The 27,311-nt window shown below is 39.7% G+C and overlaps 1 protein-coding gene across 2 annotated transcripts in view; it reads right to left on the reverse strand.

Annotated features, from left to right (window-relative positions):
* Nucleotides 1-24,844: 24,844 nt before the first annotated feature.
* The window catches only part of LOC116911306 (complement factor H-related protein 1-like), a 32,581-nt gene continuing 30,114 nt past the window's right edge, over nt 24,845-27,311 (reverse strand). The window contains exon 6 of one of the 2 annotated variants that reach the window (XM_032915220.1): nt 24,845-26,542. In XM_032915220.1, the coding sequence (XP_032771111.1) occupies nt 26,346-26,542 (197 nt within the window). In that variant the 3' untranslated portion in view covers nt 24,845-26,345. The remainder of the gene's footprint in view (nt 26,543-27,311) is intronic. The other variant, XM_032915221.1, reaches the window with a different exon arrangement.

Consider the following 27,311-nt stretch of genomic DNA (forward strand, 5'->3'; position numbering starts at 1 on the left):
TCTGACTGTTCCACGTCCCATATTTCCTCCCTGAATTCCTGTCTCCATGAGGATGTCCCCATCTCTCAAACTCCACCCCACCAGACCTCAAAACTCCCTAGGGCCTCTAGTCTTCAGAGGGTTAGGTGCTGAAGAAATAAAGTTTCATAGATGTGAAAAGCAAAGCTGTAAAAACAAGGTTTTGAGAAATACATCTGGCGTCAGGATGCCCAGTGATATGATAAAGTTTTGGTGATCAAGATATTGAGGCAATTCTGACTAAACTAGTTAAGACAAAACAATAACTGTTCTCCCTACCCCTCCCTGTGGTAAATTCCAAGAACAACCTCAAGATGTCCTCCTGACCCTGCCTGATCACCCAGTTCCTCTCCCTTCTAAGGGGCTTGCCAACTTATCCCTTACCCAGTGATTTTCCCAGGTCAGGTGTAGGGTTAGATGAGGGAAGTGACTAACTAAGCCAAGAACAGCCCCTTGAGCAGGCCACCCAATACCTGACAAGATCCTTTGTCCTGTGTACCACCAATGAGAATAAGCCAACTAGCCCTGTTGCTGAAGTCTGCCTCTGTAAAGTATAAAAGTTCTCTACTTTTTGGGTTTGGGGTTGCCTCTCCCTGTGTGTATGAGCAACCCCATGCACATGGATTAAAAAACCTTATACCCTCATACTATTGCAGTGGTCTCTTTGTCAAGATGTGCTCTGTGGGTGGCGCTCCTGAGGTAGGGCCACTTCGGGGGTCTTACAACAGTGCTCCTCCTCTGACAGAACCCAGACCCGGAAGTCCTCTGCCTTATTTGTATTTGAGGCCTCATCTCAGTTGGTGTATGCTGCCTGGTTGGTGACCCAGTGTCTAAGAGATCTCAGAGATTCAGGTTAATTGAGACTGGTGTTCCTCCTACAGGGTTGCCCTCCTCCTCAGCTTCTTCCAGTTTTTCTCTAATTCATTCACAGGGGTCAGCAGTTTCTGTCCGTTGGTTGGGTGCAAGTATCTGCATCTGACTCTGTCATCTGTTTGTTGAGTCTTCTGGAGGGCAGTAATAATAGGTCTCATTTTGTGAGCACTCCATAGACTCAGTAATAGTGTCAGGTCTTGGCCTCACCTTGAGCTGGATCCCACATTGGGACTGTAGCTAGACCTCCTTTTAATCAGTTTCCTCTCCATTTCTATCCCTATAGTTCTTTCAGGAACAATTATGCATCAGAGTTTTGCATGTGGGATACCCTGTCTTTCTTCTGGAGGTGGACACTACAAGTTCCCTCTCCCCACTGAAGGGCACTGCATCTAATCTCCCTTCTTTTAAGTCCTGAGAGGCTTTCACCCAGATTTCTGGTATATTCTGGAGGGTCTTCCCAAATTCCTAGCTCCTGAGGATGCCTATGTTAATTCTTTCTGCTGGACCTCAGGGCTTCAGTTCTTTTCCCTCACCCAATACCACATCATGTTTCTCTCTTCCCTCATCCAGTTGTACTTTCCCTCCCAGGTACCACTCTCCCTCCCTCCTTGTGATTGTTTTCTTTCCCTGGCAAGTGGGACTGTGGCTTCCTCACTTGGGCCCTTAAGCTTGTTGACTTTTTGAGTTCTGTGGACTGTATCTTGGTTATTCTGTACGTTTTTGTGTAGTGAGAACATGCCGTACAAGTCCTTTTGGGTCAGAGTTACCTCACTCAAGATGATATTTTCTAGTTCCATCAATTTCTCTGAGAATTTCTTTTCTTCTCTCCGAATTATGTATAGAGGATAATCACACTTTGAGGTTCAGAGGACAGAGAAGAAACCATTTTTATTCAATTTTTTCTCCATTTAATTGCTGATCAGTAAGTACATAAAACTTTTATTATTTAAAATGTTTTCTAATTTTTCATTTAAAACATTTTTCTATTTTAGTTACTATTTCAAATATTTTATATTTAAATAAAAATGATTTAAAAATATCCTCACACACAAAAGAGGATGTGGATGTTTCCCATCTCTTTCTGCTTTGGCAGAAGAGAACCATGAGGTTGGGATGACATTGGCTAAGAACAACAGGCGGCAGAACCCCGTCTTCTGAAGCAGAGGGCACTCCAGCTGTGGTGCTGCTTCTGGGAACCTAATCATTAACAGTGAATGACATTGAATTTCGGTGCATTCCTGGAAGCCAGTTTGGTAAATATCAAAGGTCCCAAGGGAGCAGCCAAACAAATGAACAAAGTGGTTGCACCAGTTGGCAGTACTGTTAAATCTGAATAATGTTTCCCCTTTGACATACCCCTCTAGTCTTTGTTGTCAGGGTTTGTTTGTTTCTTTGTCATTGTTCTTGTGGTCATTACTCCTTGCTGTTCTGACAGAATAAGATGAAAGCTCATAGTTACTTTGATTTACATTCTTTAGTTGCTAGGGTTCAAAAACAGTGCTTGAGATATTTTTTAAACATCACTATTCTTCTTTTCTGAACTCTGCACAGATCACAGAACCATTGATTTTTAAAAGGGTCTTTCTCTCTCTCTCTCTCTCTCTCTCTCTCTCTCTCTCTCTCTCTCTCTCTTCCCCTCTCCCTCCCTCTGTCTTATTGATTTTCTTTTAGTTCTTTACATATTCTGGGTATTAATCTTCTGTCACATGAATACAGATGACAAAAAGATGGCAAGGATCCTACCCCTAATTTGTAGGCTTTCTCTTCACCCCACTGTTTCTTTAACTGTGTATAAGCTTTTAGGATTTAGAAGTCCCCCTCGTTGGTTTTTTGGCCAGAGTCCCGGACCAGCGGAGGATCCCTGCCTTCAGCAGCTCTCTGCTCCCAGGCCCCCTGGAGGGGAGTTCTCGCCGCCTGGTCGGGTGGGCACTCCTGAGGCAGCAGAGCGGAGGAGACCACCAACGCCGCCCACCTCTGCCCACATCCCTGGCCCAGGAGGATACTGTGCACGGCCTCTGGGTACCCGTGAGAGGAGGGACCAGGAGCAGCAGATCCACTGCGTCTGAGACACCGCACCTGAAGGGACCCACCGGATAAACAGTTCTCTGCACCCAAATCCCGTGGGAGGGAGAGCTAAACCTTCAGAGAGGCGGACACGCCTGGGAAACCAGAAGAGACTGCACGCTGCACACAGTACTGACCCCAGAGGAAAACAAAAGCTATCTGGAACCCTGGTGCACGGAACCTCCCGGAAGGGGCGGCGCAGATCTTCCTGGCTGCTGAGGCCGTGGAGAGCTCATAGGCAACACCCCGCAAGCAAACTTGAGCCTGGGGACCACAGGTAAGACAAACTTTTCTGCTACAAATGACTTGCCTGGTGAACTCAAGACACAGGCTCACAGGAACAGCTGAAGACCTGTAGAGAAGAAAAACTACACGCCCGAAAGCAGAACACTCTGTCCCCATAACTGGCAGAAAGAAAACAGGAAAACAGGTCTACAGCACTCCTGACACACAGGCTTATAGGACAGTCTAGCCACTGTCAGCAATAGCAGAACAAAGAAACACTAGAGATAATCTGATGGCGAGAGGCAAGCGCAGGAACCCAAGCAACAGAAACCAAGACTACATGGCATCATCGGAGCCCAATTCTCCCACCAAAGCAAACACGGAATATCCAAACACACCAGAAAAGCAAGATCTAGTTTCAAAATCATATTTGATCATGATGTTGGAGGACTTCAAGAAAGACATGAAGAACTCCCTTAGAGAAACACAGGAAAACATAAATAAACAAGTAGAAGCTCATAGAGAGCAGCCACAAAAATCTCTAAAAGAATTCCAGGAAAACATAAATAAACAAGTAGAAGCCCATAGAGAGTCACAAAATCCCTGAAAGAATTCCAGGAAAACACAATCAAACAGTTGAAGGAATTAAAATGGAAATAGAAGCAATCAAGAAAGAACACATGGAAACAACCCTGGATATAGAAAACCAAAAGAAGAGACAAGGAGCTGTAGATACAAGCTTCACCAACAGAATACAAGAGATGGAAGAGAGAATCTCAGGAGCAGAAGATTCCATAGAAATCATTGACTCAACTGTCAAAGATAATGTAAAAAGCGGAAAAGCTACTGGTCCAAAACATACAGGAAATCCAGGACTCAATGAGAAGATCAAACCTAAGGATAATAGGAATAGAAGAGAGTGAAGACTCCCAGCTCAAAGGATCAGTAAATATCTTCAACAAAATCATAGAAGAAAACTTCCCTAACATAAAAAAAGAGATACCCATAGGCATACAAGAAGCCTACAGAACTCCAAATAGATTGGACCAGAAAAGAAACACCTCCTGTCACATAATAGTCAAAACACCAAACGCACAAAATAAAGAAAGAATATTAAAAGCAGTAAGGGAAAAAGGTCAAGTAACATATAAAGGCAGACCTATCAGAATCACACCAGACTTTTCGCCAGAGACTATGAAGGCCAGAAGATCCTGGACCGATGTCATACAGACCCTAAGAGAACACAAATGCCAGCCCAGGTTACTGTATCCTGCAAAACTCTCAATCAACATAGATGGAGAAACCAAGATATTCCATGACAAAACCAAATTTACACAATATCTTTTTACAAATCCAGCACTACAAAGGATAATTAATGGTAAAGCCCAACATAAGGAGGCAATCTACACCATAGAAGAATCAAGAAACTAATCGTCTTGGCAACAAACAAGGAAAAGAAAAGCACACAAACATAACCTCACATCCAAATATGAATATAACAGGAAGCAATAATCACTATTCCTTAATATCTCTCAACATCAATGGCCTCAACTCCCCAATAAAAAGACATAGATTAACAAACTGATATGCAATGAGGACCCTGCATTCTGCTGCCTACAGGAAACACACCTCAGAGACAAAGACAGACACTACCTCAGAGTGAAAGGCTGGAAAACAACTTTCTAAGCAAATGGTCAGAAGAAGCAAGCTGGAGTAGCCATTCTAATATCAGATAAAATCAATTTTCAACTAAAAGTCATCAAAAAAGATAAGGAAGGACACTTCACATTCATCAAAGGAAAAATCCACCAAGATGAACTCTCAATCCTAAATATCTATGCCCCAAATACAAGGGCACCTACATACGTAAAAGAAACGTTACTAAAGCTCAAAACACACATTGCACCTCACACAATAATAGTAGGAGATTTCAACACCCCACTCTCATCAATGGACAGATCATGGAAACAGAAATTAAACAGAGACGTAGACAGACTAAGAGAAGTCATGAGCCAAATGGACGTAACGGATATTTATAGAACGTTCTACCCTAAAGCAAAAGGATATACCTTCTTCTCAGCTCCTCATGGTACTTTCTCCAAAATTGACCATATAATTGGTCAAAAAACGGGCCTCAACAGGTACAGAAAGATAGAAATAATCCCATGCGTGCTATCGGACCACCACGCCTAAAGCTGGTCTTCAATAACAATAAGGGAAGAATGCCCACATATACGTGGAAATTGAACAATGCTCTACTCAATGATAACCTGGTCAAGGAAGAAATAAAGAAAGAAATTAAAGACTTTTAGAATTTAATGAAAATGAAGATACAACATACCCAAACTTATGGGACACAATGAAAGCTGCGCTAAGAGGAAAACTCATAGCGCTGAGTGCCTGCAGAAAGAAACAGGAAAGAGCATATGTCAGCAGCTTGACAGCACACCTAAAAAGCTCTAGAACAAAAAAGAAGCAAATACACCCAGGAGGAGTAGAAGGCAGGAAATAATCAAACTCAGAGCTGAAATCAACCAAGTAGAAACAAAAAAAAAGGACCATAGAAAGAATCAACAGAACCAAAAGTTGGTTCTTTGAGAAAATCAACAAGATAGATAAACCCTTGGCCAGACTAACGAGAGGACACAGAGAGTGTGTCCAAATTAACAAAATCAGAAATGAAAAGGGAGACATAACTACAGATTCAGAGGAAATTCAAAAAATCATCAGATCTTACTATAAAAGCCTATATTCAACAAAACTTGAAAATCTGCAGGAAATGGACAATTTCCTAGACAGATACCAGGTACCGAAGTTAAATCAGGAACAGATAAACCAGATAAACAACCCCATAACTCCTAAGGAAATAGAAGAAGTCATTAAAGGTCTCCCAACCAAAAAGAGCCCAGGTCCAGACGGGTTTAGTGCAGAATTCTATCAGACCTTCATAGAAGACCTCATACCAATATTATCCAAACTATTCCACAAAATTGAAACAGATGGAGCACTACCGAATTCCTTCTATGAAGCCACAATTACTCTTATACCTAAACCACACAAAGACCCAACAAAGAAAGAGAACTTCAGACCAATTTCCCTTATGAATATCGATGCAAAAATACTCAATAAAATTCTGGCAAACCGAATCCAAGAGCACATCAAAACAATCATTCACCATGATCAAGTAGGCTTCATCCCAGGCATGCAGGGATGGTTTAATATACGGAAAACCATCAACGTGATCCATTATATAAACAAACTGAAAGAACAAAACCACATGATCATTTCATTAGATGCTGAGAAAGCATTTGACAAAATTCAACACCCCTTCATGATAAAAGTCCTGGAAAGAATAGGAATTCAAGGCCCATACCTAAACATAGTAAAAGCCATATACAGCAAACCAGTGGCTAACATTAAACTAAATGGAGAGAAACTTGAAGCAATCCCACTAAAATCAGGGACTAGACAAGGCTGCCCACTCTCTCCTACTTATTCAATATAGTTCTTGAAGTTCTAGCCAGAGCAATAAGACAACAAAAGGAGGTCAAGGGGATACAGATCGGAAAAGAAAAAGTCAAAATATCACTATTTGCAGATGATATGATAGTATATTTAAGTGATCCCAAAAGTTCCACCAGAGAACTACTAAAGCTGATAAACAACTTCAGCAAAGTGGCTGGGTATAAAATTAACTCAAATAAATCAGTAGCCTTCCTCTACACAAAAGAGAAACAGGCCGAGAAAGAAATTAGGGAAATGACACCCTTCATAATAGATCCAAATAATATAAAATACCTCGGTGTGACTTTAACCAAGCAAGGGAAAGATCTGTACAATAAGAACTTCAAGACTCTGAAGAAAGAAATTGAAGAAGATCTCAGAAGATGGAAAGATCTCCCATGCTCATGGATTGGCAGGATTAATATAGTAAAAATGGCCATTCTACCAAAAAGCGATCTACAGATTCAATGCAATCCCCATCAAAATACCAATCCAATTCTTCAAAGAGTTAGACAGAACAATTTGCAAATTCATCTGAATAACAAAAACCCAGGATAGCTAAACTATCCTCAACAATAAAAGGACTTCAGGGGAATCACTATCCCAGGTCTCAAGCAGTATTACAGAGCAATAGTGATAAAAACTGCATGGTATTGGTACAGAGACAGACAGATAGACCAATGGAACAGAATTGAAGACCCAGAAATGAACCCACACACCTATGGGCACTTGATTTTTTGACAAAGGAGCCAAAACCATCCAATGGAAAAAAAAGATAGCATTTTCAGCAAATGGTGCTGGTTCAACTGAGGTCAACATGTAGAAGAATGCAGATCGATCCATGCTTATCACCCTGTACAAAGCTTAAGTCCAAGTGGATCAAGGACCTCCACATCAAACCAGATACACTCAAACTAATAGAAGAAAAACTAGGGAAGCATTTGGAACACATGGGCACTGGAAAAAATTTCCTGAACAAAACACCCATGGCTTATGCTCTAAGATCAAGAATCGACAAATGGGATCTCATAAAACTGCAAAGCTTCTGTAAGGCAAAGGGCACTGTGGTTAGGACAAAACGGCAACCAACAGATTGGGAAAAGATCTTTACCAATCCTACAACAGATAGAGGGCTTATATCCAAAATATACAAAGAACTGAAGAAGTTAGACAGCAGGGAGGCAAATAACCCTATTAAAAAATGGGGTTCAGAGCTAAACAGAGAATTCACAGCTGAGGAATGCCGAATGGCTGAGAAACACCTAAAGAAATGTTCAACATCGTTAGTCATAAGGGAAATGCAAATCAAAACAACCCTGAGATTTCACCTCACACCAGTGAGAATGGCTAAGATCAAAAACTCAGGTGACAGCAAATGCTGGCGAGGATGTGGAGAAAGGGGAACACTCCTCCATTGTTGGTGGGTTGCAGATGCTACAACCATTCTGGAAATCAGTCTGGAGGTTCCTCAGAAAATTGGACATTGAACTGCCTGAGGATCCAGCTATACCTCTCCTGGGCATATACCCAAAAGATGCCCCAACATATAAAAGACACGTGCTCCACTATGTTCATCGCAGCCTTATTTATAATAGCCAGAAGCTGGAAAGAACCCAGATGCCCTTCAACAGAGGAATGGATACAGAAAATGTGGTACATCTACACAATGGAATATTACTCAGCTATCAAAAACAATGACTTTGTGAAATTAAATGAGGCAAATGGTTGAACTGGAAACTATCATCCTGAGTGAGCTAACCCAATCACAGAAAGACATACATGGTATGTACTCATTGATAAGTGGCTATTAGCCCAAATGCTTGAATTACCCTAGATGCCTAGAACAAATGAAACTCAAGACAGATGATCAAAATGTGAATGCAGATCGCTCCTGAGAGACACAGCCAGAATACAGCAAATACAGAGGCGTATGCCAGCAGGAAACCACTGAACTGAGAACAGGACCCCTGTTGAAGGAATCAGAGAAAGAACTGGAAGAGCTTGAAGGAGCTCGAGACCCCATATGTACAGCAATGCCAACCAACCAGAGCTTCCAGGGACTAAGCCACTACCCAAAGACTATACATGGACTGACCCTGGACTCTGACCTCGTAGGTTGCAATGAATATCCTAGTAAGAGCACCAGTGGAAAGGGAAGCCCTGGGTCCTGCTAAGACTGAACCCCTAGTGAACTAGACTGTTGGGGAGAGGGCAGCAATGGGGGGAGGGGGGGAGGAACACCCATAAGGAAGGGGGGGGGAGGGGATGTTTGGTTCGAAACCGGGAAAGGGAATAACATTCGAAATGTATATAAGAAATACTCAAGTTAATAATAAAAAAAAAAGAAGAAGTCCCCCTCGTTAAGAGCTGGCCTTCTTGGTACAAAAGGACTTCAATTTAGAAAGTCCTTTTCTGTAGCTTAATTCTTCTGCATGTGGACATTTAGTTTTCTCACCTTTGTTGAAGATGCTTTGCTTTCATGAGGATGTGTTATTTATAACTTTGTTAAATATCAATTAGTTGAACTTAATTTTACTTATGTCTGGATCTTTTTTTTTTCACTAGTCTATGTGTCTGGTTTTGTGCCTATAGCATAATCTTTTTATTTCTTTGACTCTGTAATATACCTTAAGATCTCAAATCATCATTTATCTGGCATTGTTGATTTTTTCTCAAGAATATTGGGTATTTAGATTCTTTTGTTATCACAGGAGATATCTAGGAGAGGTTTTTTTTTTATTTCTGTAAAAACTGACATTGGGATTTGGGTTGGAATTTCCTTGAGTGTATATAGATAAATGATCATTCTCAAAGTGTTAATTCTACCAATTCAAAAGCATGGATGCCTTTCCCCTTCCTAGTGCTTTTCTCTGTCCTTTTTCTCAAAAGTTTAAAATTTTCATAGTAGAGATCCTTCACTTCATTTTCTAAGTTTATTCCTAGATATTTTGTTTTCTTTGAAGCTACTGTGTTTGGGAGAGTATCTATGATCTCTTTATTTTCCTTCTTTGTATGTTTGTTATTACATTCCCCATTTTTTAATAAGCAAAGTTTTCCACTCTGTAAGTTGGGATTATGTTTAAATGATTATGTCCTTTACTGTACAAAAGGGTGTTAGCTTTAGGGGATTACAAATGCTATTCACAGGTCTTAAGGCCTGTGTTATTGATGTCCTGTTCAGAGTAATTTGCTGTGCCAATGAAGTTAAGTGAATTCCCCACTTTTTCTTAGTCCAGATTCAGGATATATGGTCTTTTGTGAGGTCCATGATCCAGTTGGAGTTGATTTTTATATAGGATGATAGTTTCAATTTAAATATAGATAGATATATTTGAATTCTCTTACATAGGAACCATCCACTTTGACCAGCACCTTTTGCTGAGATGTTGTCTTTTTCCGTGTGTGTGTGTGTGTGTGTGTGTGTGTGTGTGTGTGTGTGTGTGTGTGTGTGTTTGTGTGTTTGTGTGTGTTGTCTTTGTCAAAAATGTTGTGAAATTATGTCTGGGTTTTGAATTATAATTCATGGATTTGTTCATATGTCCATACCATGTCAATTTTATTACTATTAGTCTGTAGTATAACTTGAAATCTAGGAAAGTGATATCCCAGGGAATTCTTTAATCATTTAGAATTGTTTATAGCTATTGTGAGATTACTGTGTTAACATATGAAGTTGAAGATTCTTCTTTATACACCTCTAAAGAAACATCTATGAGGTGGGTAAACTAAGGCAGCCAGCCTTTAGGGTTAGTCCTTAGAGCTGCTGGCTCATGGGTTTGGATCCAGATGCCTACAGGGGCTGCTGCCTATGGCAGCCAGTAGTTAGAGAAGTTACTCGGCAGATTTCCTGAGAAAAAAACAAAGCTTAAATTACTGGGGCTTAAATTATTCTCTGTGACCAGTAAAAAACTTTGAACTCTTTTAATTCTTAGAGGTAGGCAAGAAAAAGAAATAAAGATAAAAAATTTACACATATGCACACACACACACACATACACATATACAAAAGGGAGAGTCCAATAACTTCATGCACACATATATAGGCATACATACATGCAGACATACATACATATACACATACATACATACATACATGCATACATACCTACAGACAGATATGTGCATATTTACACATAGAATGGTTAGAGCAAAGCTGCAGCAAACAGGCTCCAATCATTTCATCATTTCATACATATACAAACATACATATATACAACCAATTTAGTAGACAGAGCGAGCTCTAACTCACACCCAGACAAGCTTTACACACACACACACACACATACACACACACACACACACACACACACACACATATATATATATATGTATATATATATGCATACAATTGATAGGTGAAAGGAGCAGTGTGACAACCCTGAGGTTGATTTTTTTCTTCCATAACATATATCTCAGCAAAATTTTTCAAGGAGTATTACATTACAATGTGATTTCATTTTCGTTTTCTTCTAGTGAATGATTGTGAAAAAGCAATGTGTTACCCAATACCTTTACAAGAAATCACATTATGTAGTACAGGTAAAGAAAACAAATTATTCCCAACAATCCACGTACATTCGTAACTAAGCAACTTGTTATAAATTAACAAAGTTAAGCAAGCCTGGTAATTTCCTCAGCCAGTTTCTCTTACTGGCAGAAAGCAATTTGAGTTTACAAAGAAAGGGGTAAATATTTTATTATTTATGTTTAAAAGGATGCTTGGCTGACCAATTCCTCTAACAAGAAATCTTGCCTGGTTACAGAACATGGATGGTTCAGGAACCTTATCCCCCATTTTAGGTGTCGTTAGCTAGAGTCACCCTCATAGATATATCATAGTTTTCATTTTACTAGGTTTCTAATTCATCCTAGAGATTCCCCCAGATTCCAGTTAACTCTCTCAGTATTATCTTTTTCCATCTACCAGCAACATAATCCCTCCTGCTCCAATCCCAGTCCTGAATCAAGACATCTCCACTATCCACTATTCTGTTTCCCATTCTGTTCTCTTTCTCTATTCACAGTGAGATTCATGAATACTCCCACTCCCAAACCCTACTTGTTTCTCAGCTTCTCTAGGTCTGTGTATTATAGCATGGCTATCCTTGACTTTAGGACTACTGTCCACTTATAAACAGGTACATACCATGTTTGTCTTCTAAGATTGGTGCAGGATGATTTTTTTCTAGTTCCATTCATTTGCCTGAAAACATCATGATACTGTTGTTTTTCAACAAATGTGGAAATATACCACATTTTCTTCATTTATTTTTCATTGAGAGACATCTAGATTTTTTCCAACTTCTGGTTATTATGAGTAAAGCTACTGTGAACATAGTTGAGAAAGTGCCCTTGTGGCATGGTGGAGTGTCCTTTGGGTATATGCTCTGGAGCTGTATATCTGCATCTTAAGGCGAATTGATTCCCAATTTTCTAAGGAACTGCCATATAGATTTGCATTGTGGTTGTACTAGTTTGCATTCCCACCAGCAATGGAGGTGTATTCCTCTCACTCCATAATCTCAGCATGACAGCATGAACTGTCACTTGTGTTTTCATCTTAGCTCTTCTGACAGGTGCAAGATTCAATCTCAGAGCCATTTTAATTTGCATTTTCCTGGGAGCTTAAGTTAACTTTTCTTTTAAGTTCTTCTTGGACACTAGAGAATTTTCTGTCAAGAATTCTTTATTTAGATCTATACCCCATTTTTAATGGGACTATTTGCTTTTTTTAACGCCTAGTTTCTTGAGTTTCAGAGATATCAGTCCTCCACAGGACATTCTTCCTAGTCAGATATGGGGTTGGTGAAGATTGTTTCCCATTTGATAGGCTGATGCCATTTTGATGGTGTCTTTGGCCTTGCAGGAGCTTTTCAGTTTCATAAGGTCCCATTTTAATTATTGATCCTAGTTCCTGAGCTAGGATGGGTGTTCTCTTCAGGGAGTTGTCTCCTGCGTCAATCCATCCAAGGCTGTCCTTTCTATCAGGTATAATGTATCTTGTTTATGTTAAAGTTTTTGATTCACTTGGACTTGAGTTTTGTGCAGGGAGATGAGTATTGATCTATTTGCATTCTTCTGGCTTCTGGCATCCAATTAGACCAGCACCATTTGTTGAAAATTCTTTTGTTTTTCCATTGCATAGTTTTGACTTCTTTGCCCAAAAGTTAAGTGTCCATAAGTGTGTGGATTTATCTCTGGGTCTTCAATTTCGTTGATTAAGCTGACTTTTTATTCTAATTCCATGCAGTTTTTATTACTATTGCTCTGTGGTACAGCTTTTAATCAGGAATCATGGTTTGAGGGTTTGCATGATTGAGGAATTGGAAACATTAATATTGAGAGTATTTTTGAGGAGTACTGCTGATTATTGGTATTTTGTTGTCGTGGTATGACTATGGCCTTACTTTTAAATTGCTTTTCTGGAATTTATTTTTCTTTATACTTATGGCATAGTTAGACCTCTGAAGACTGAACCTTTCCTACTAGTGCCTTCTGCAGAGATGGATTGGTGGAGACAGTAATTGCTTAATGTTTTTCACGAATTATTTTCTTTCTTCATTGATTTTAATTAATAGTTTGCTGTATATGTAATCTGAGTTAGTGTCTGTGACCTTTCAGAGTTTGTACAACACACATCTATATCCTCATGGCTTTCAGTATCTACTTATAAATCAAGAGTCTCTATTTAGAAGTCACGGTTAGTTTTTGCTTTTTTAAAATTGTATCTGACATTATGTGTTACTATGGTCTTCATCTTTTCCCCTTGTATTTTTTTTTTGAGATAGGATTTCTCTGTGCAACAACCCTGACTATCCTGGAAGTCATTTTGTAGACCAGGATGGTCTCAAGAAATATGTCTGCCTCTGCCTTCCAAGTGCTATTATTCCTGGCTCCTTGAAACTTTTAAATCCTTTATTATACACATTTCCTATTTTAATTATTATGTTCATGGAAAATTTATTTTTTGGCTCTGTCTACTACCCTTCATGTAAGACTATTACATAATTATACATGCATCTTTCTTTAGATTGAGGGAAATTTTCTTCTGTTTTGTTAAAAATATTTTCTGTGCCATTCTTCTGCGATGTTACTTTTTCCTGTAACTATTGATCTTCTTGTGGTTCCAAGATTCTCTGGATGTTTTTGAATTTTTTTCTTTTCTTTCCTCCTCCTCTTGCTCATATTTTTCTTATTCCTCTTCTTTATCCTTTTCCTCCTCCTTCTAATTATTGTTATTTATTCTCTTTTCGAATGAACATTTTTCTTAACTGAGCTCTTCATTTCTTCCATCTTGCCTTCAAGAATTGAAATTACTCTTTTAATTACATCAGTCCATTAAACTGCATTTTTATTCAATATCCTGAGCTTTTTGAATTTCACTTCAGTTTGACATTTCATTATTGATTTTATTCATTAATTAAATTCAATTTTCTTTTTAAAAAGTTTTTATTGGTTATATTATTTATTTACATTTCAAATTTAATGCCCCTTCACAGTTTCCCATCTGAAAACTCCCTACCCACCCTCTCCCCCCTGCTTCTGTGACAGTGCTCCCCCACCTACTCCTCCTTCCTCAATGTCCTAGTGTTCTCCTATGCTGGAGCATCAAGCCTTCACAGAACCAAGGCCTTCTCTCCTACTGATGCCAGATAAGGCCAAATGCATGCTCCATATGCAGCTGAAGCCATGGGTCACTCCATGTGTATTCTTTGGGTGGTGATTTAGTCCCTGTGAGTTCTGGAGCGTCTAGTTAGTTGATATTGTTGTTCTTCCTATGGAGTTGCAAACCCCTTCAGCTCCTTCAGTCCTTCCCCTAATTCCTCCACTTGCATCAGCAATAGTGATTGAGTTTGGTGGCTGCATATAAGATGGACCTGCAGGTGGGGCAGTCTCTGGATGGCTTTTCCTTCTGTCTCTACTCAACTTTTTGTTCCTGTGTTTCCTTTAGACAGGTACAATTCTGGGTTAAAATTTTGAAACGTCTGAGTGATTCATCCCTCAACCAGGGTTGTTCCTAACCTCTGGATGTGGTCTCTACAGGTTCTCACTCCCCTTTGTTGGGTATTTCAGCTAAAGTTGTACCCATTGGGTCCTGGGAATCTCTTGCTTTCCTGGCATCTGGGACTTTATGGTGGCTACCCTAGTTTCCCATTCCCCATTGCTACACACATCTGTTCAAATATAACTCTTGCTTTTCTGATGTGTTGGGGTATCCAGGGCAGCGGGAGAACTGGGTTCTGATGATGCCAAGTAGCCTTGGTTTCTGTTGCTTATGTTCTTGTATTTGCCTTTCGCCATTTGGTTATCTCTGGTGTTAGCTGGTCTTGCTGTCTCTGACTGGAGCTTATTCCTCCTGTGAGCCTGTGACCCTCTGAGCCTGTGGTCTTAGATGCGTCAGCACTCCTGAGAGACTAGCTCTCTCCAGGAAGGTTTGGGGGTGCTGTTAGCTATGATCTTGGGTGTATCAGCACTCCTGGTAGACCAGCTCTCTCTGAGTGAGTCTAGGGTACAGATACCTGTGGTACAGGGTAATTTCCAGGTCAAAGATGAGTTTTATTTTTTGTTTGGAATTGTTTTCATAATTTCATTCCACTGTTTGTGTGTTGTTTTTACTATCTACATTTAGGTAATTATTTTTATCCTTTAAACATTCTTCAACAGTTGCCATTTTGAAGCTCTTCTTTTGCTTCAGTTCAGTTTTCCTTCATAGGGTCTGGCTTCTGGAGGAAGCGTCCTGACTTGGTTGTTCATATTTGTATTTTTGGGCTAGGACATAAGTAATCATCTGGATTTATAATATTCGAAGTGGTTCTTCATGCAAATAACTGGTTTGAAATTTGCTGAGTGAGAGTTTTACTTTTGTCTTGTTTGCCACTCTGTTATTTCATCAAATGATGACCCTGAGCTCTCCTATTCCCAGCCATATGTGATGGTAATGAAGCTTCTTGTAGAGAACCATTCTGTAGGTCTACATGGAGCCACAAAGTAATGGAAATGATATTGAATGAATATATAAATGGAAAATCAGAAAACATTAATTGTTTTTTTTTTTTTTTTTTGCACTCGGTGTAGGGGCACAGATATTCCTTCCTGAAAAAGATATTTAATCTCTGTTCCGCCCAGAGGAAGGGTTAAGCATCCATTTTCCATAATGAATAATCAATAAACAGTTTGGAACCAAGGACTGCCTCCCTCATCAAGAAACCCCATAGGGAGCAAGGGGATGAAGCCTTCATCTACACAGCCTAGCCACTTAAGTCTCCCACAGAAGGCCCCTCTGTATTCCTGGACGTTCACCCATGAGCTAAGCCAGAGGTTCCCTCCCCTGGCCCCAGGCTCATCATTATCAGCACAGGGCCCCATTCCCAACTCCCCTTGACTTCTAGCAGTGTCTGGATGTCCAAAAGTTTGGAATCCCCAGCTTCAGCCTCAGACTACATTGTTTCTCATCTGGGATGAGTCCACATTTTAGGTTGCATTTTCCCACCCCCTGAACAGTGCATCAGTGCTTCCCACAATCCCATCACCAGATGCTGTGGTGCTGTAGGGTAAATCCTGTACAGGGTCTGCATTTCACAGGCTGGACAGAGTTCCCACACCCCTGTGCAGAGGTGGAACATGGAACGACAATATTAGCATCCAGAAAGGCTTAGTTAACAGTTTAGTGCTTTTCACTGATAAAATGATCCTGGCATTCAGTTGAAAAGGTTTATTAATAGCACCTGGTCATTGCTGAGTTTTTCTTCCATGGAGTGCTACCTCAGCTTGTCCTTGTTGAGCCTAAAAAAAAAAAAAAAAAAAAAAAACAAAAACCAGAAGACATTTTATCCACGGCCAGGCTGGCTTAGAAGCTTGGTTTACATATCAAGTTCCAGGACAGCTAGGGCTACATAGGCATCAGTTTCAGAGGTTCACTTCATGATCATCATGGTGGACACAGAACAGCATCCAGCAGACATGGTACTGAAGATGGAAATTAGAGTTCTACCTCTTTTTATTCCCTTGGTTCTTTTTTTTTTTCATCTTTATTATATTGGGTATTTCTTATTTACAATTCAAATGTTATTCCCTTTCCTGGTTTCCAGGTCAACATCCCCCAAACCTCTCCCCTTCCCCTTCTATATGGGTGTTCCCCTCCCCATCCTCCCCCCATTACTGCCCTCCCCCCAACAATCACGTTCACTGGGGGTTCAGTCTTGGCAGGACCAAGGGCTTCCCCTTCCACTGGTTCACCTACTAGGCTACTCATTGCTACCTATAAATTTGAAATCCAGGGTCAGTCCATGTATAGTCTTTGGGTAGTGGCTTAGTCCCTGGAAGTTCTGGTTGGTTGGTCTCAAGCCCCTTCAGCTCTTTCAGTTCTTTCTCTGATTACTTCAACGGGGGTTCCATTCTCAATTCAGTGGTTTGCTGCTGGCATTCGCCTATGTATTTGCTGTATTCTGGCTGTGTCTCTCAGGGGAGATTTACATCTGGATCCTTTCAGCCTGCACTTCTTTGCTTCATCCATCTTATCTAGTTTGGTGGATTTTCCATGAACCCAGTCATACTTAACTCTAACTATATTATTAACATCAATAATGGAGGGTTTTAAGGGCATCGCTCCCAACGGGGTGGTAGATAGGTGGTGAACAGGGAATTTTAGAATACTGAAATAACAGAGCACGAGTATTATAAACATAACTTTTTGGCTTATGCAGTAAGGGTTGCCCACTGGTCAGCTCTCACTCAAGCAAATTTAGATATAACAATTCATATTGACTGTTGGTTTAATGGGTCCTATGTAAAGCTTTGTGGAATTTTTGAGATTAGTAAACCTCATACAGAATATTCAGAACATATAAAACAAAACAAAATTAAACAGGGTATATAGTCAGCATGTCTTTGAGCCAAATAACTTCTCTGTCAATGACTGACAGGCATGTTGCAGCAAGAATATGAAATAGATAAAAGGCATGGAACAAAATGGCTACAGCTATATAACGGGGGCAGAACAGACCATTGTGGGGAACTGGACCTTAAAATGTAGCTTGGTCCTTAAATAAGCTAAGGCTAGAAGCCCTGGAGATCCTGAAGGTACACTAGGAGCTTCACCTGTTCCCAGGCACCAGTCCCCTGTCACTAGCCACAGCCCCCTCCCCCCTATAGATTTGTGGCCATCAGTCACATAAAGACAATGCAAAATAAAGACATGTAAATAAGAAAAAGGACATGACGTGATCATGAAGGCTCAAGACAGAGATTGTCATTCTAATGATGTACCTAGAGACCTGGAAGGCTTAGTCAATAGGCTTTCCTTGCCAGATATTCCTCCCTGCAACAGGTATTTACTCAGACCCAAACTGAGAAGTGGGGTATGGTTTTACACATCGACTTTCCACCATGGCAATAAATGATTCAGAACTATGAACTGTCTCTTTCATCAGGATCTGCCTTGGGAAGCCATGGAGAAATCCTTTGCCTATAGAGCTATTATCTAATCTCCCATAGAAGGCCTCTCTACACTTCTAATCACAACCACCATCAAGCCCACTGCCATCAAGCTAAGAACTCTCCCCACGGAACCAGCCCGAGCTCCTCCCTTTCCAATCTCCCCATCCCGGTCTATATCCAGCCCATGGGCCTGGATTCTTATCTCAGCTCTCCACAACTCCCAGCTATGCATGGGTGTCCAAGATTCTGGGTACTCCACAGCCCCAGTCTCTTTGCAGGCCCAGGGATCCCCCAAGCCAGCTCAAATTGTCCTGAGCCTTGGACTGTAGTTTCCCATTCCAAGTGTTGCCTCTGTGCTTCGCTATATCTCAGCACTCACCTGGTGATGGCATGGGGTAAGGCTAGCCAAACTCCCCATGTCCTGCCTCCCCAAGCAGCAGAGCTCTGTGTTGGAATGGATGTGGGACCCACAACCCTACAGTACATGACCCCCCAAATCTCTACTTGGGAACTCTTACCGTTGATCAGTTAATGAACATCAGTACGTCTCTTATGCACAAATGGCAAATGATCTGAGAAAGATAATACCTTTTGCTGAGTCCTGCCTGGCCATGTATAAGGGATGACATGGCATAGCTATTCCTGCCCCTGGAAGTGAACCAGCAGGATGTGGGACTCCTTGAGTATTGATGGTTGTGGTGTGTATAATAATGTACATTCTTTCCCTTTATTCCTTCAAGGAATGTCCTCTCAGCCAAGGGAACTCTATAGCCCCAGGCTCTTCGCAGGGATCCCCCAAGTCAGCTCAAATTGTCCTGAGCCTCAGACTGTAGACTCCATGCTAACTAGAGACAGAATAGGTACAGGAGACAAGGGTGTGCTTAATATCTTGTAAGAGTACAAAAATCAATGAAGACCCCAGACTCAAACACTATGAAGACAAAGAGTTTATTCTGCTGTAACAATCAGCATTCGAGGGTCAACACTGTTTGAAATAGTCATCCTAGTCAAAGGTTGTAGGCCTTCTTATAAGGACCTGAAGGAGCACTCTAGAAGGATTATGTAATCTAAAATTTCATTGGTGGGTGTTAGGGAGTCACAAGTGGTCAGTGGTCTGCATTCTTACGTCATAAAAGTTTAACCATAGGATGAGGTATAGCTGGCCAGCACAGATGATCCATTCTGAGATAAAACAAGAGATGAGTGTGAGAGATTCTGGTTCCAGGGGCTCTTCTTGGAGATCTCTTGCCTGGCTAGGTGCATGGGTTCAAGCCAGGGGAGAGAACTCAGGCAGGAAGAGGGAACTGCTTCTGCCACCTCTCCAGCTGGTCCTGCTCCACCTCCATTTCTGCTGCTGCTTCTGTTGCCCGGGCTGGGCTGAGTCAGCAGGAGACTGAGGGGTGCAGGGAAGCTTTTGACAGTGATTTCGAGAGAACAAATCTCTTCCCCAAGAGTCAGTGTTACAGCTCTATGACAGAAGGTTTAGGATGATGGAATAATTCCTGCACACCTTTAGTTCTGAACACAATACTTAAATACAGTTTTAGATGGGTCAGTGTCTGACAGCAGGTACTTCCTATTGGTTTGGCCTGAGAGCATGGAAAGATCTTATCTACATAATCAGAGGTATGGACCTGCCTCTATGACTGATCTGTCTTGAGCTTACGTGATGTATGTTCATGTCTTTACCTGTGGAGGAGGTGTTTGGGGTATTGTCCTTTGTGACTTGTCTGTCTCAAACCTCTTTACAGGGGTCTTTGGGGGCACAGTTAAGTGAGGCCCTGATATCATAGGAGACTGGGAATGCACCTGCTGTCCCTTTTAGGGTCTCCTGGGAATTCAACTATCTTGACAAGGAATCAGGGTACCTTTCATTGCCCACTGCCCCCAAAGGAGTGTTCCTATTTCTTGACACCCTCCCAGAATCTACTGTTACCTGAGTTTTTAATCTTAGCCATTCTGACCTGTGTGGTATAACCTTAGGGTTGTTTTGATTACCATTTCCTTGATGGCTAAGGATATAGAACATTTTTTTTATTTTACTAACATTTATATTTTTTCTATCCTTATTAACTTGGGTATTTCCTATTTACATTTCAAATGTTATTCCTTTCCCGGTTTCCAGGCCAACATCCCCCTAACCCCTCTGCCTCCCCTTTTATATGGGTGTTCCCCTCCCCATCCACCCCCAAATACTGCCCTCCCCCCAATCCTGTTCACTGGGGGGTCAGCCTAGGCAGGACCAAGGGCTTTCCCTTCAACTGGTGCCTCTACTAGGCTATTCACTGCTACCTGGAGGTTGGAGCCCAGGGTCAGTCCACGTATAGTCTTTGGGTAGTGGATTAGTCCCTGGAAGCTCTGGTTGGACTTGTTTTTCATATAGGATCTCAAACTCTTCTGCTCTTTCAGTCCTTTCTCTGATTCCTACAACATGGGTACCATTCTCAGTTCAGTGGTTTACTGCTGGAATTTGCCTATATATTTGCCATATTCTGGCTGTGTCTCTCCAGAGAGATCTACATCTGGTTTCTGTCAGCCTGCACTTCTTAGCTTCATCCATCTTATCTAGTTTGGTGGCTGTATATGTATGGGGCACATGTGGGGCAGGCTCTGAATGCCTGTTCCTTCAGACAATGTTCTAAATTTTGCCTCACCTTGCTATCCCCTCCTATGGGTATTCTTGTTCCCCTCTTAAAGAAGGAGTGAAGCATCGTCATTTTGGTCATCCTTCTTGAGTTTCATGTGGTCTGTGCATCTTGGGTAATTCAAGGATTTGGGCTAATATCCACTTATTAATGAATGCATACCATGTGTGTTTTCCTGTGATTGGATTTCCTCACTCTAGATGACATTTTCTAGTTCCATCCATTTGCCTATGAATATCATGAAGTCACTGTTTTTGATAGTTGAGTAGTACTCCATGGTGTAGATGTAACACATTTTTTGAATCCATTCCATGTTGAAGGGCATCTGAGATCTTTCCAGCTTCTGTTCATTATAAATAAGGCTGCTATGAACATCGTGGAGTATGTGTCTTTGTTGTATGTTGGAGCATCTTCTGGGTATATTCCCAAAAGATGTATAGCTGGGTCCTCAGGTAGTGCAATGTCCAATTTTCTGAGGAACCTCCAGACTGATTACCAGAATCGTTGTACCAGTCTGCAATTCCACCAACAATGGAGGGGTGTTTTTCTTTCTCCACATCCTTGCCAGCATCTGCTGTCACCAGAGTTTTTGATCTTAGCCATTCTGAGTGGTGTGAGGTGGAATCTCAGGGTTGTTTTGATTTGCATTTCCCCAATGACTAAGGATGTTGAACATTTATTTAGGTGCTTCTCAGCCATTCATCATTCCTCAGCTGTGAATTCTTTGTTTAGCTATGAACCTCATTTTTAACAGGGTTATTTGTCTCCCCTGCAATCTAACTTCAAGAGTTTTTTGTATATTTTGATCTCTTAGCCTCTATCACATGAAAGATTTGGTAAAGATAATTCCCAAATCTTTTGCTGACATTTTGTCCCTAATGACAATGTCTTTTTGCCTTATAGAAGCTTTGCAGTTTTATGGAGGTCCCACTTTTCGATTCTTTTGATCTTAGAGCATAAGCCATTGGTGTTTTGTCCAGGAAATTTTCCCGAGTGTCCATGAGTTCAAGACTCTTCCCCACTTTTCCTTCTAATAGTTTGAGTGTATCTGGAGGTCCTTGATTCATTTGGAGTTAAGCTTTGTACATGGTGATAAGAATGGATCTATTTGCATTCTTCTACATGCTGACCTCCAATTGAACCAGCACCATTTGTTGAAAATGCTATCTATCTTGCTTCCATTGGATGGTTTTAGCTCCTTTGTCAAAGAATTATTTGATTCTGTAGAGTTTAACTTCTTGAGTTATTTGTATGTATTAGATATTAGCCATCTCTCAGATGTAGGATTGGTAAATATCTTTTCCCAATCTATTGGTTGGAGTTTTGTCCTAATTACAGTTTCCTTTGCCTTACAGAAGCTTTACAATTTTATGAGGTCCCATTTGATCTTAGAGCATAAGCCACTGGTGTTTTGTTCAGGAAAATTTTTCCTGTACTTATGTGAGGAAGATCATGGTTGGAAAAATTGATGGTAATGACATCTGGATAAGAAGCTCTGTGTGGATAGAACTCTCCAAATTGTCAGAAGTTGTGGAGAAACTTGTGTCCTACAGAAATGTTCATCCATATGTAACTTATGAAAGGAAGAGATCAGGAATCAATTAGTCTTAATGCCTGCATTCTGTGGATAGTCAGCTTCTTTTCCCAGGCATTCCTGTCATTGTCCAATGTGCCCACAAACAAAGTAGTGACATGATGAGTTATATACATGGGATTGACAACATGGACTTCTACTCACCAAACCTGCCCTGATTACAGCTTTGTTCTAAGTGTCAAATCTGTCTACAACATAGACCAGTACTTACCTCCTGATATGGCACCATTCCTGGTAGAGACTAGCCAGCAACCTGGTGACAGGTTGACTGATATTGTATGTCTTCTTCTGTGGGAAGTATATCCTTTTGTCCTCTTGGAGTAGATACTTATTTTGGTTATAAATTTGCCTCTCCTACAAACAATACCTCTGGCAAATGACCATCTGTGGACTTAAAGAATGCCTTTTTCACCATCATGGTATTCTACACAGTATTGCATCTGATCAAGGTCCATAGTCACAGAATGCACTGGTCTTATGCTCTCCATTATTATTATTATGCAGCAACTAACCTAATGGAGAGATAAAAAGGCCTTTTGAAGACAGAGCTATAGTGTAAAATTATGTGACAACAGCCAGGAGAGCTGTGTTTTCCACAGGGCAGAATATGTTTTGAATATTTAGCTAACATATAGTATGATGTCTCTTGTAGGCAAGATCCATGAGTCAAGGATCAAGGGTTGTGAATCAGAAATCCACCCCCACCCCTAGTAATGTACTCGGAAAAAAATGTTTACTGTTCCTGAGACCTTAAGTTCTGCTATCCTGGGAGTTTTGTTTCCAGAGTAAAAAATGCTCCAGCATCTCTACAACAAACATTCTATTGACCTAGAATTCCACACTTCCATATGGCCACTTTGGGTTTCTAATGTCCTTTAACAAACAGGGTAAGAGAGGCATAACAGTGTTAAGAGGGTTGATTAATCCAAATTACCACGATAAAATTGGATTGCAACTCCACAATGGAAGTAAGAAAGGTTAAGTCTTGCATGCATAGAGTACTTTAGGGTATCTGTTGGTGCTACATTGTCCTGTGGTGAAAGTCAATAGAAATTTACCATGGCCTAATTTAGACAACATGACCAAAAGCACAGACCTTTCAGGAGTGAAACTGAGTCATTCATCCAGGAAGAGAGCCAAGATCTGCTGAGGTGCTTGCAGATGGTGGAGGAAATACAAAATGGATACTAAAGGAATATAGTTATAAGTACCAGATGTGATAATTAAATAAGAATGACCCACATATACCACCTTTTAAATTTCCTGGCACATTAGGCGTGGTACTATTAGGAGATATGGCCTTTTTGAATAAGGTGTATTCTTGGTGGAAGAAGTGTGTCAATGTTGGGGCAGGCTTTGAAGACTATGCTCAAACTGTGACTAGTGCGACGCAGTTTCCTTCTGCTGCCTGAAGATCAAAATGTAAAATATCTCACTTCCTGAAACATTGCTACCCTCAAGCTGCCATGCTTCACATCATGATGATAATGGCAAAACCTCTGAAACAGGAAACCAGCCCCAATTAAAGGTTTACCTTTGTAAGAGTTCCTATGGCCATGGTGTCTCCTCACCACAATAGCACCCTATCAATGCCATCAGCTAAGACAGTGTAACCAATTTGAGGAACAAATATTATAGGTGAAGTGGGTGCGTTGGTTGTATTTTGTTGAGAATGCATTTGTGAACATATTTCTGTTTTCTTTCTATTTCTTCTATTTCCTAATCATATCCTCTAACATCAACTAAGGGGATAATGGTTTTCTTAAACTTTGAGATAATAAAATAATCAAAATAAATGCTCTATTCCATTCTAAATTTATAACAAAGTTTCAATTGTATATAGCAACAGTAAATATGTATAAGTGTGTCTATAACCTGGTTATTGTTTTAATTTGGAAATTAATCAGGAAATGAGATATGATTGTGTGTGAAGTTCGTGATGGCTGATCTTGATTGTAAATTTGATTACCCCTTGAACAAAGTGGGACCCAGAGATGGAGTGCATACCTATGAGAGATATTCTACTTGATTTGAAATAGGCAAATCCTCTTTTCTAGTGTGGATCCTTGAGTTAGGAAATTAAACACGTTTGATGTGGAACTTGAGGCAGGAAGACAAATGGCTTTAGTCCAGAATTTGAGGAGGGAAGACACACATTTAATCTGGGGCACAGTTTCTGCTAGAAGACTATATAAGGACATAAAAGAAGGGACTTTTGCTCTTTTGCTTTTTCCCTTCTTGCCCTCACCTTGCTAGCACATCCAATTATTTCTCTGGAATTAGAGATTATGTCTTTGGGATTGCAGAGTACATTAAAAACCAACTGGGTCATGCAGCCTTACGAATTGAGCAACTACTGAATTCTTGGACTTTTTGTTCCTTTACAGTCATTCTTAGATACCAGGAATGTATCTTGTATAAGATTCATCCCATATGTTCTGTTACTCTAGAAAAATCTGAATAATACAACAATGTACACTGAAAACAGGGTTGGATTAAATTTATTTTAAATACCTAACAGATTATTAATCAGTAACAGAGATTTTTGAAATGTTGACTTGTTACCTTAGTTAAACAGGAACTATTGTGAATTACTCCTTCTCTTTCTCAGACTGTCTTATTATATAAACATATACATATATATATGTATATAAACATATATAATATGCCTATTATATATGCGTATAAATGTGTAGTTAATGTGTATGTAATATATATTTATACGTGTGTATATGTATATGAACAAAAGGTTATATATACAAAATTAAACACTCAGTATTTGCTGAATAAATATCAGTTTTCTCTATCAAAATATTTATAAGAGATGTCCATACACTGTAAGAAACAATTTTAGGATAATGAATAACAACCCTTAACAATATGAACTCTAAAGATAACTGTAGTTTTAATAAATTAAAGTGTGTTTATTGTTATTTTACTTTTTTATTAATTTGGGTACATGTGTATGTGGTAGTTTCAATACCTATGGCCTGTATACTCAAGTCCTTGAATGCTTATCCATAGGAAGTGACAACATTAGGATATATAGCTTTGTTAAAGTAGGTGTGGTCTTGATGGATGAAGTATGTCACTGTGGAGGCAGATTTTGAAGGTTTCTATGCTCAAGCTATACTCAGTGTGGCACATGGTCTTCTGCTGTTTATGGATCCAGATGTAGAATTCTCAGTGTCTTTGCCAGCATGATGTCTGCCTAAAAATTTCCATACTTTCCACCATGATGATAATGGTCTAATTTGTTAACTTGTAAACCAGTCCCAATTATATGTTATTATTCATAAGAGTTTTATTGGTTAATATGTCTCTTACAAACAGTAAAACCCTAAGACAATACTCATTACCTGTTTATAAGTGATCCAAAATATTTATAGTTTAAATGTAAATATTATTACAGTAATAGAGTCATATCCTTAGGAAATTATTTAATCCCTTTGTATAATTATTTGAATATTTTATTATTTCAATGTATGAAGTATTAGAAGTTCATATGCAAGAACTTTCTTACATTTCTTTATTGATACAAAAGTAGCTTAGAGTACTTAGCTATATCCATTTGTGATATTATATATGATAGTTTGGTTGTTATATGTTTGGGACATAATACTAATTTGAAGCCAGAGTCAGTATGTTTCTACTAACTGTGAATCAGAACCTTACATTAAAAGGTATCCATGAAAATCTGAAAAGTTCTGAACAGAAACAGAAATTGAAGAATTTATTTTCTTGCTTGGACATAGTTTGTCCTTGGACATGTCGTATTTTGGATTAGAAGTTTTGAATTCAGTCTTCTTCCATTGTGGCAACAGTTGCTAAGATTAATCACCATATAACAAAAAAGTTTATATACTTACTAGAAGAAATGAGCTAAACAATATTTCAAATGTAAATTCAAACTGTATTAGTAATATGTATGTGCATTTCTAATCAAATGTTCATCCATAAGGTTTACTAATAATTGTATAGCAATTTTATACACAAGTGGGATAATTGATGTGACCCTCAATGCACTTTGTACGAAATGGAGGTGATCCTCTGAATTGTCTATATCCAGGTTTACACATGAATTCAATATTCTCCCCTGATTGGGAATAAGTCTTTGTATTTTCCCTCCATCTGAGAACTATATTATGTTTTGCCATAATATCTTCTGATATCACACATGCATCTGAAAGATAAATTACAAAAGTTCAACAATTAATATATAAACCTACAGAAATCACCCCCTTTCTATAGAAAAATTCCATTTTTCTGAGAATTAACTATAAATGCAATGCATTATCAGTAACTTCAAAAATTAAATCAGCTATGAATTTATAAACAGAAGTGAAAACTTCAATCAAAAATATTAGTTAATTGGTAAAATAATCTGAAAAGACAGAAATAGAGAAAGCTTGTCTATTAATGGGTTGTGAGAATTAATATAGGTGTAGACATGTCCACATATCCTATGGCTAACAGCAGACTCTGTGAGCCGACACTGAAATACCAATAACAGTTTTCATCCTTATAGGGGTAAAATCTAAAACTTGAACGGAACTACAATAGAATGGATAGACGACTGAAACTAGGACAGAAAGGAAAAATCAGGACATACCATGGTACTTTATTCCAGTATACACCAGGAACCCCACAGTAACCAGAACACTCTGAAGACTCCAATGAATGAGAAAAGTGATTTGAAAATGATCTATGTGTCTACAGGTAACTGATCTTAGTAAACTTTCCCAAAACTTATGTTAGGGAACTGATACTATATTCAATAAATGATATAAGGATTATTGATGTCCATATGGAGATGATTGAAATTCAATATCAGTCTGTCATTCTGGGCAAAGTCAACTGAAATTTGGCCTAAAACATTGAAGTAAGAACAAACCACTGAAAGTATCAGGAAGCACAACAGGGAAACATTTCATGGTTTTGAACACTGCGTG

This window comes from Rattus rattus, chromosome 10, assembly GCF_011064425.1.
Source record: "Rattus rattus isolate New Zealand chromosome 10, Rrattus_CSIRO_v1, whole genome shotgun sequence".
Lineage (NCBI taxonomy): Eukaryota > Metazoa > Chordata > Mammalia > Rodentia > Muridae > Rattus > Rattus rattus.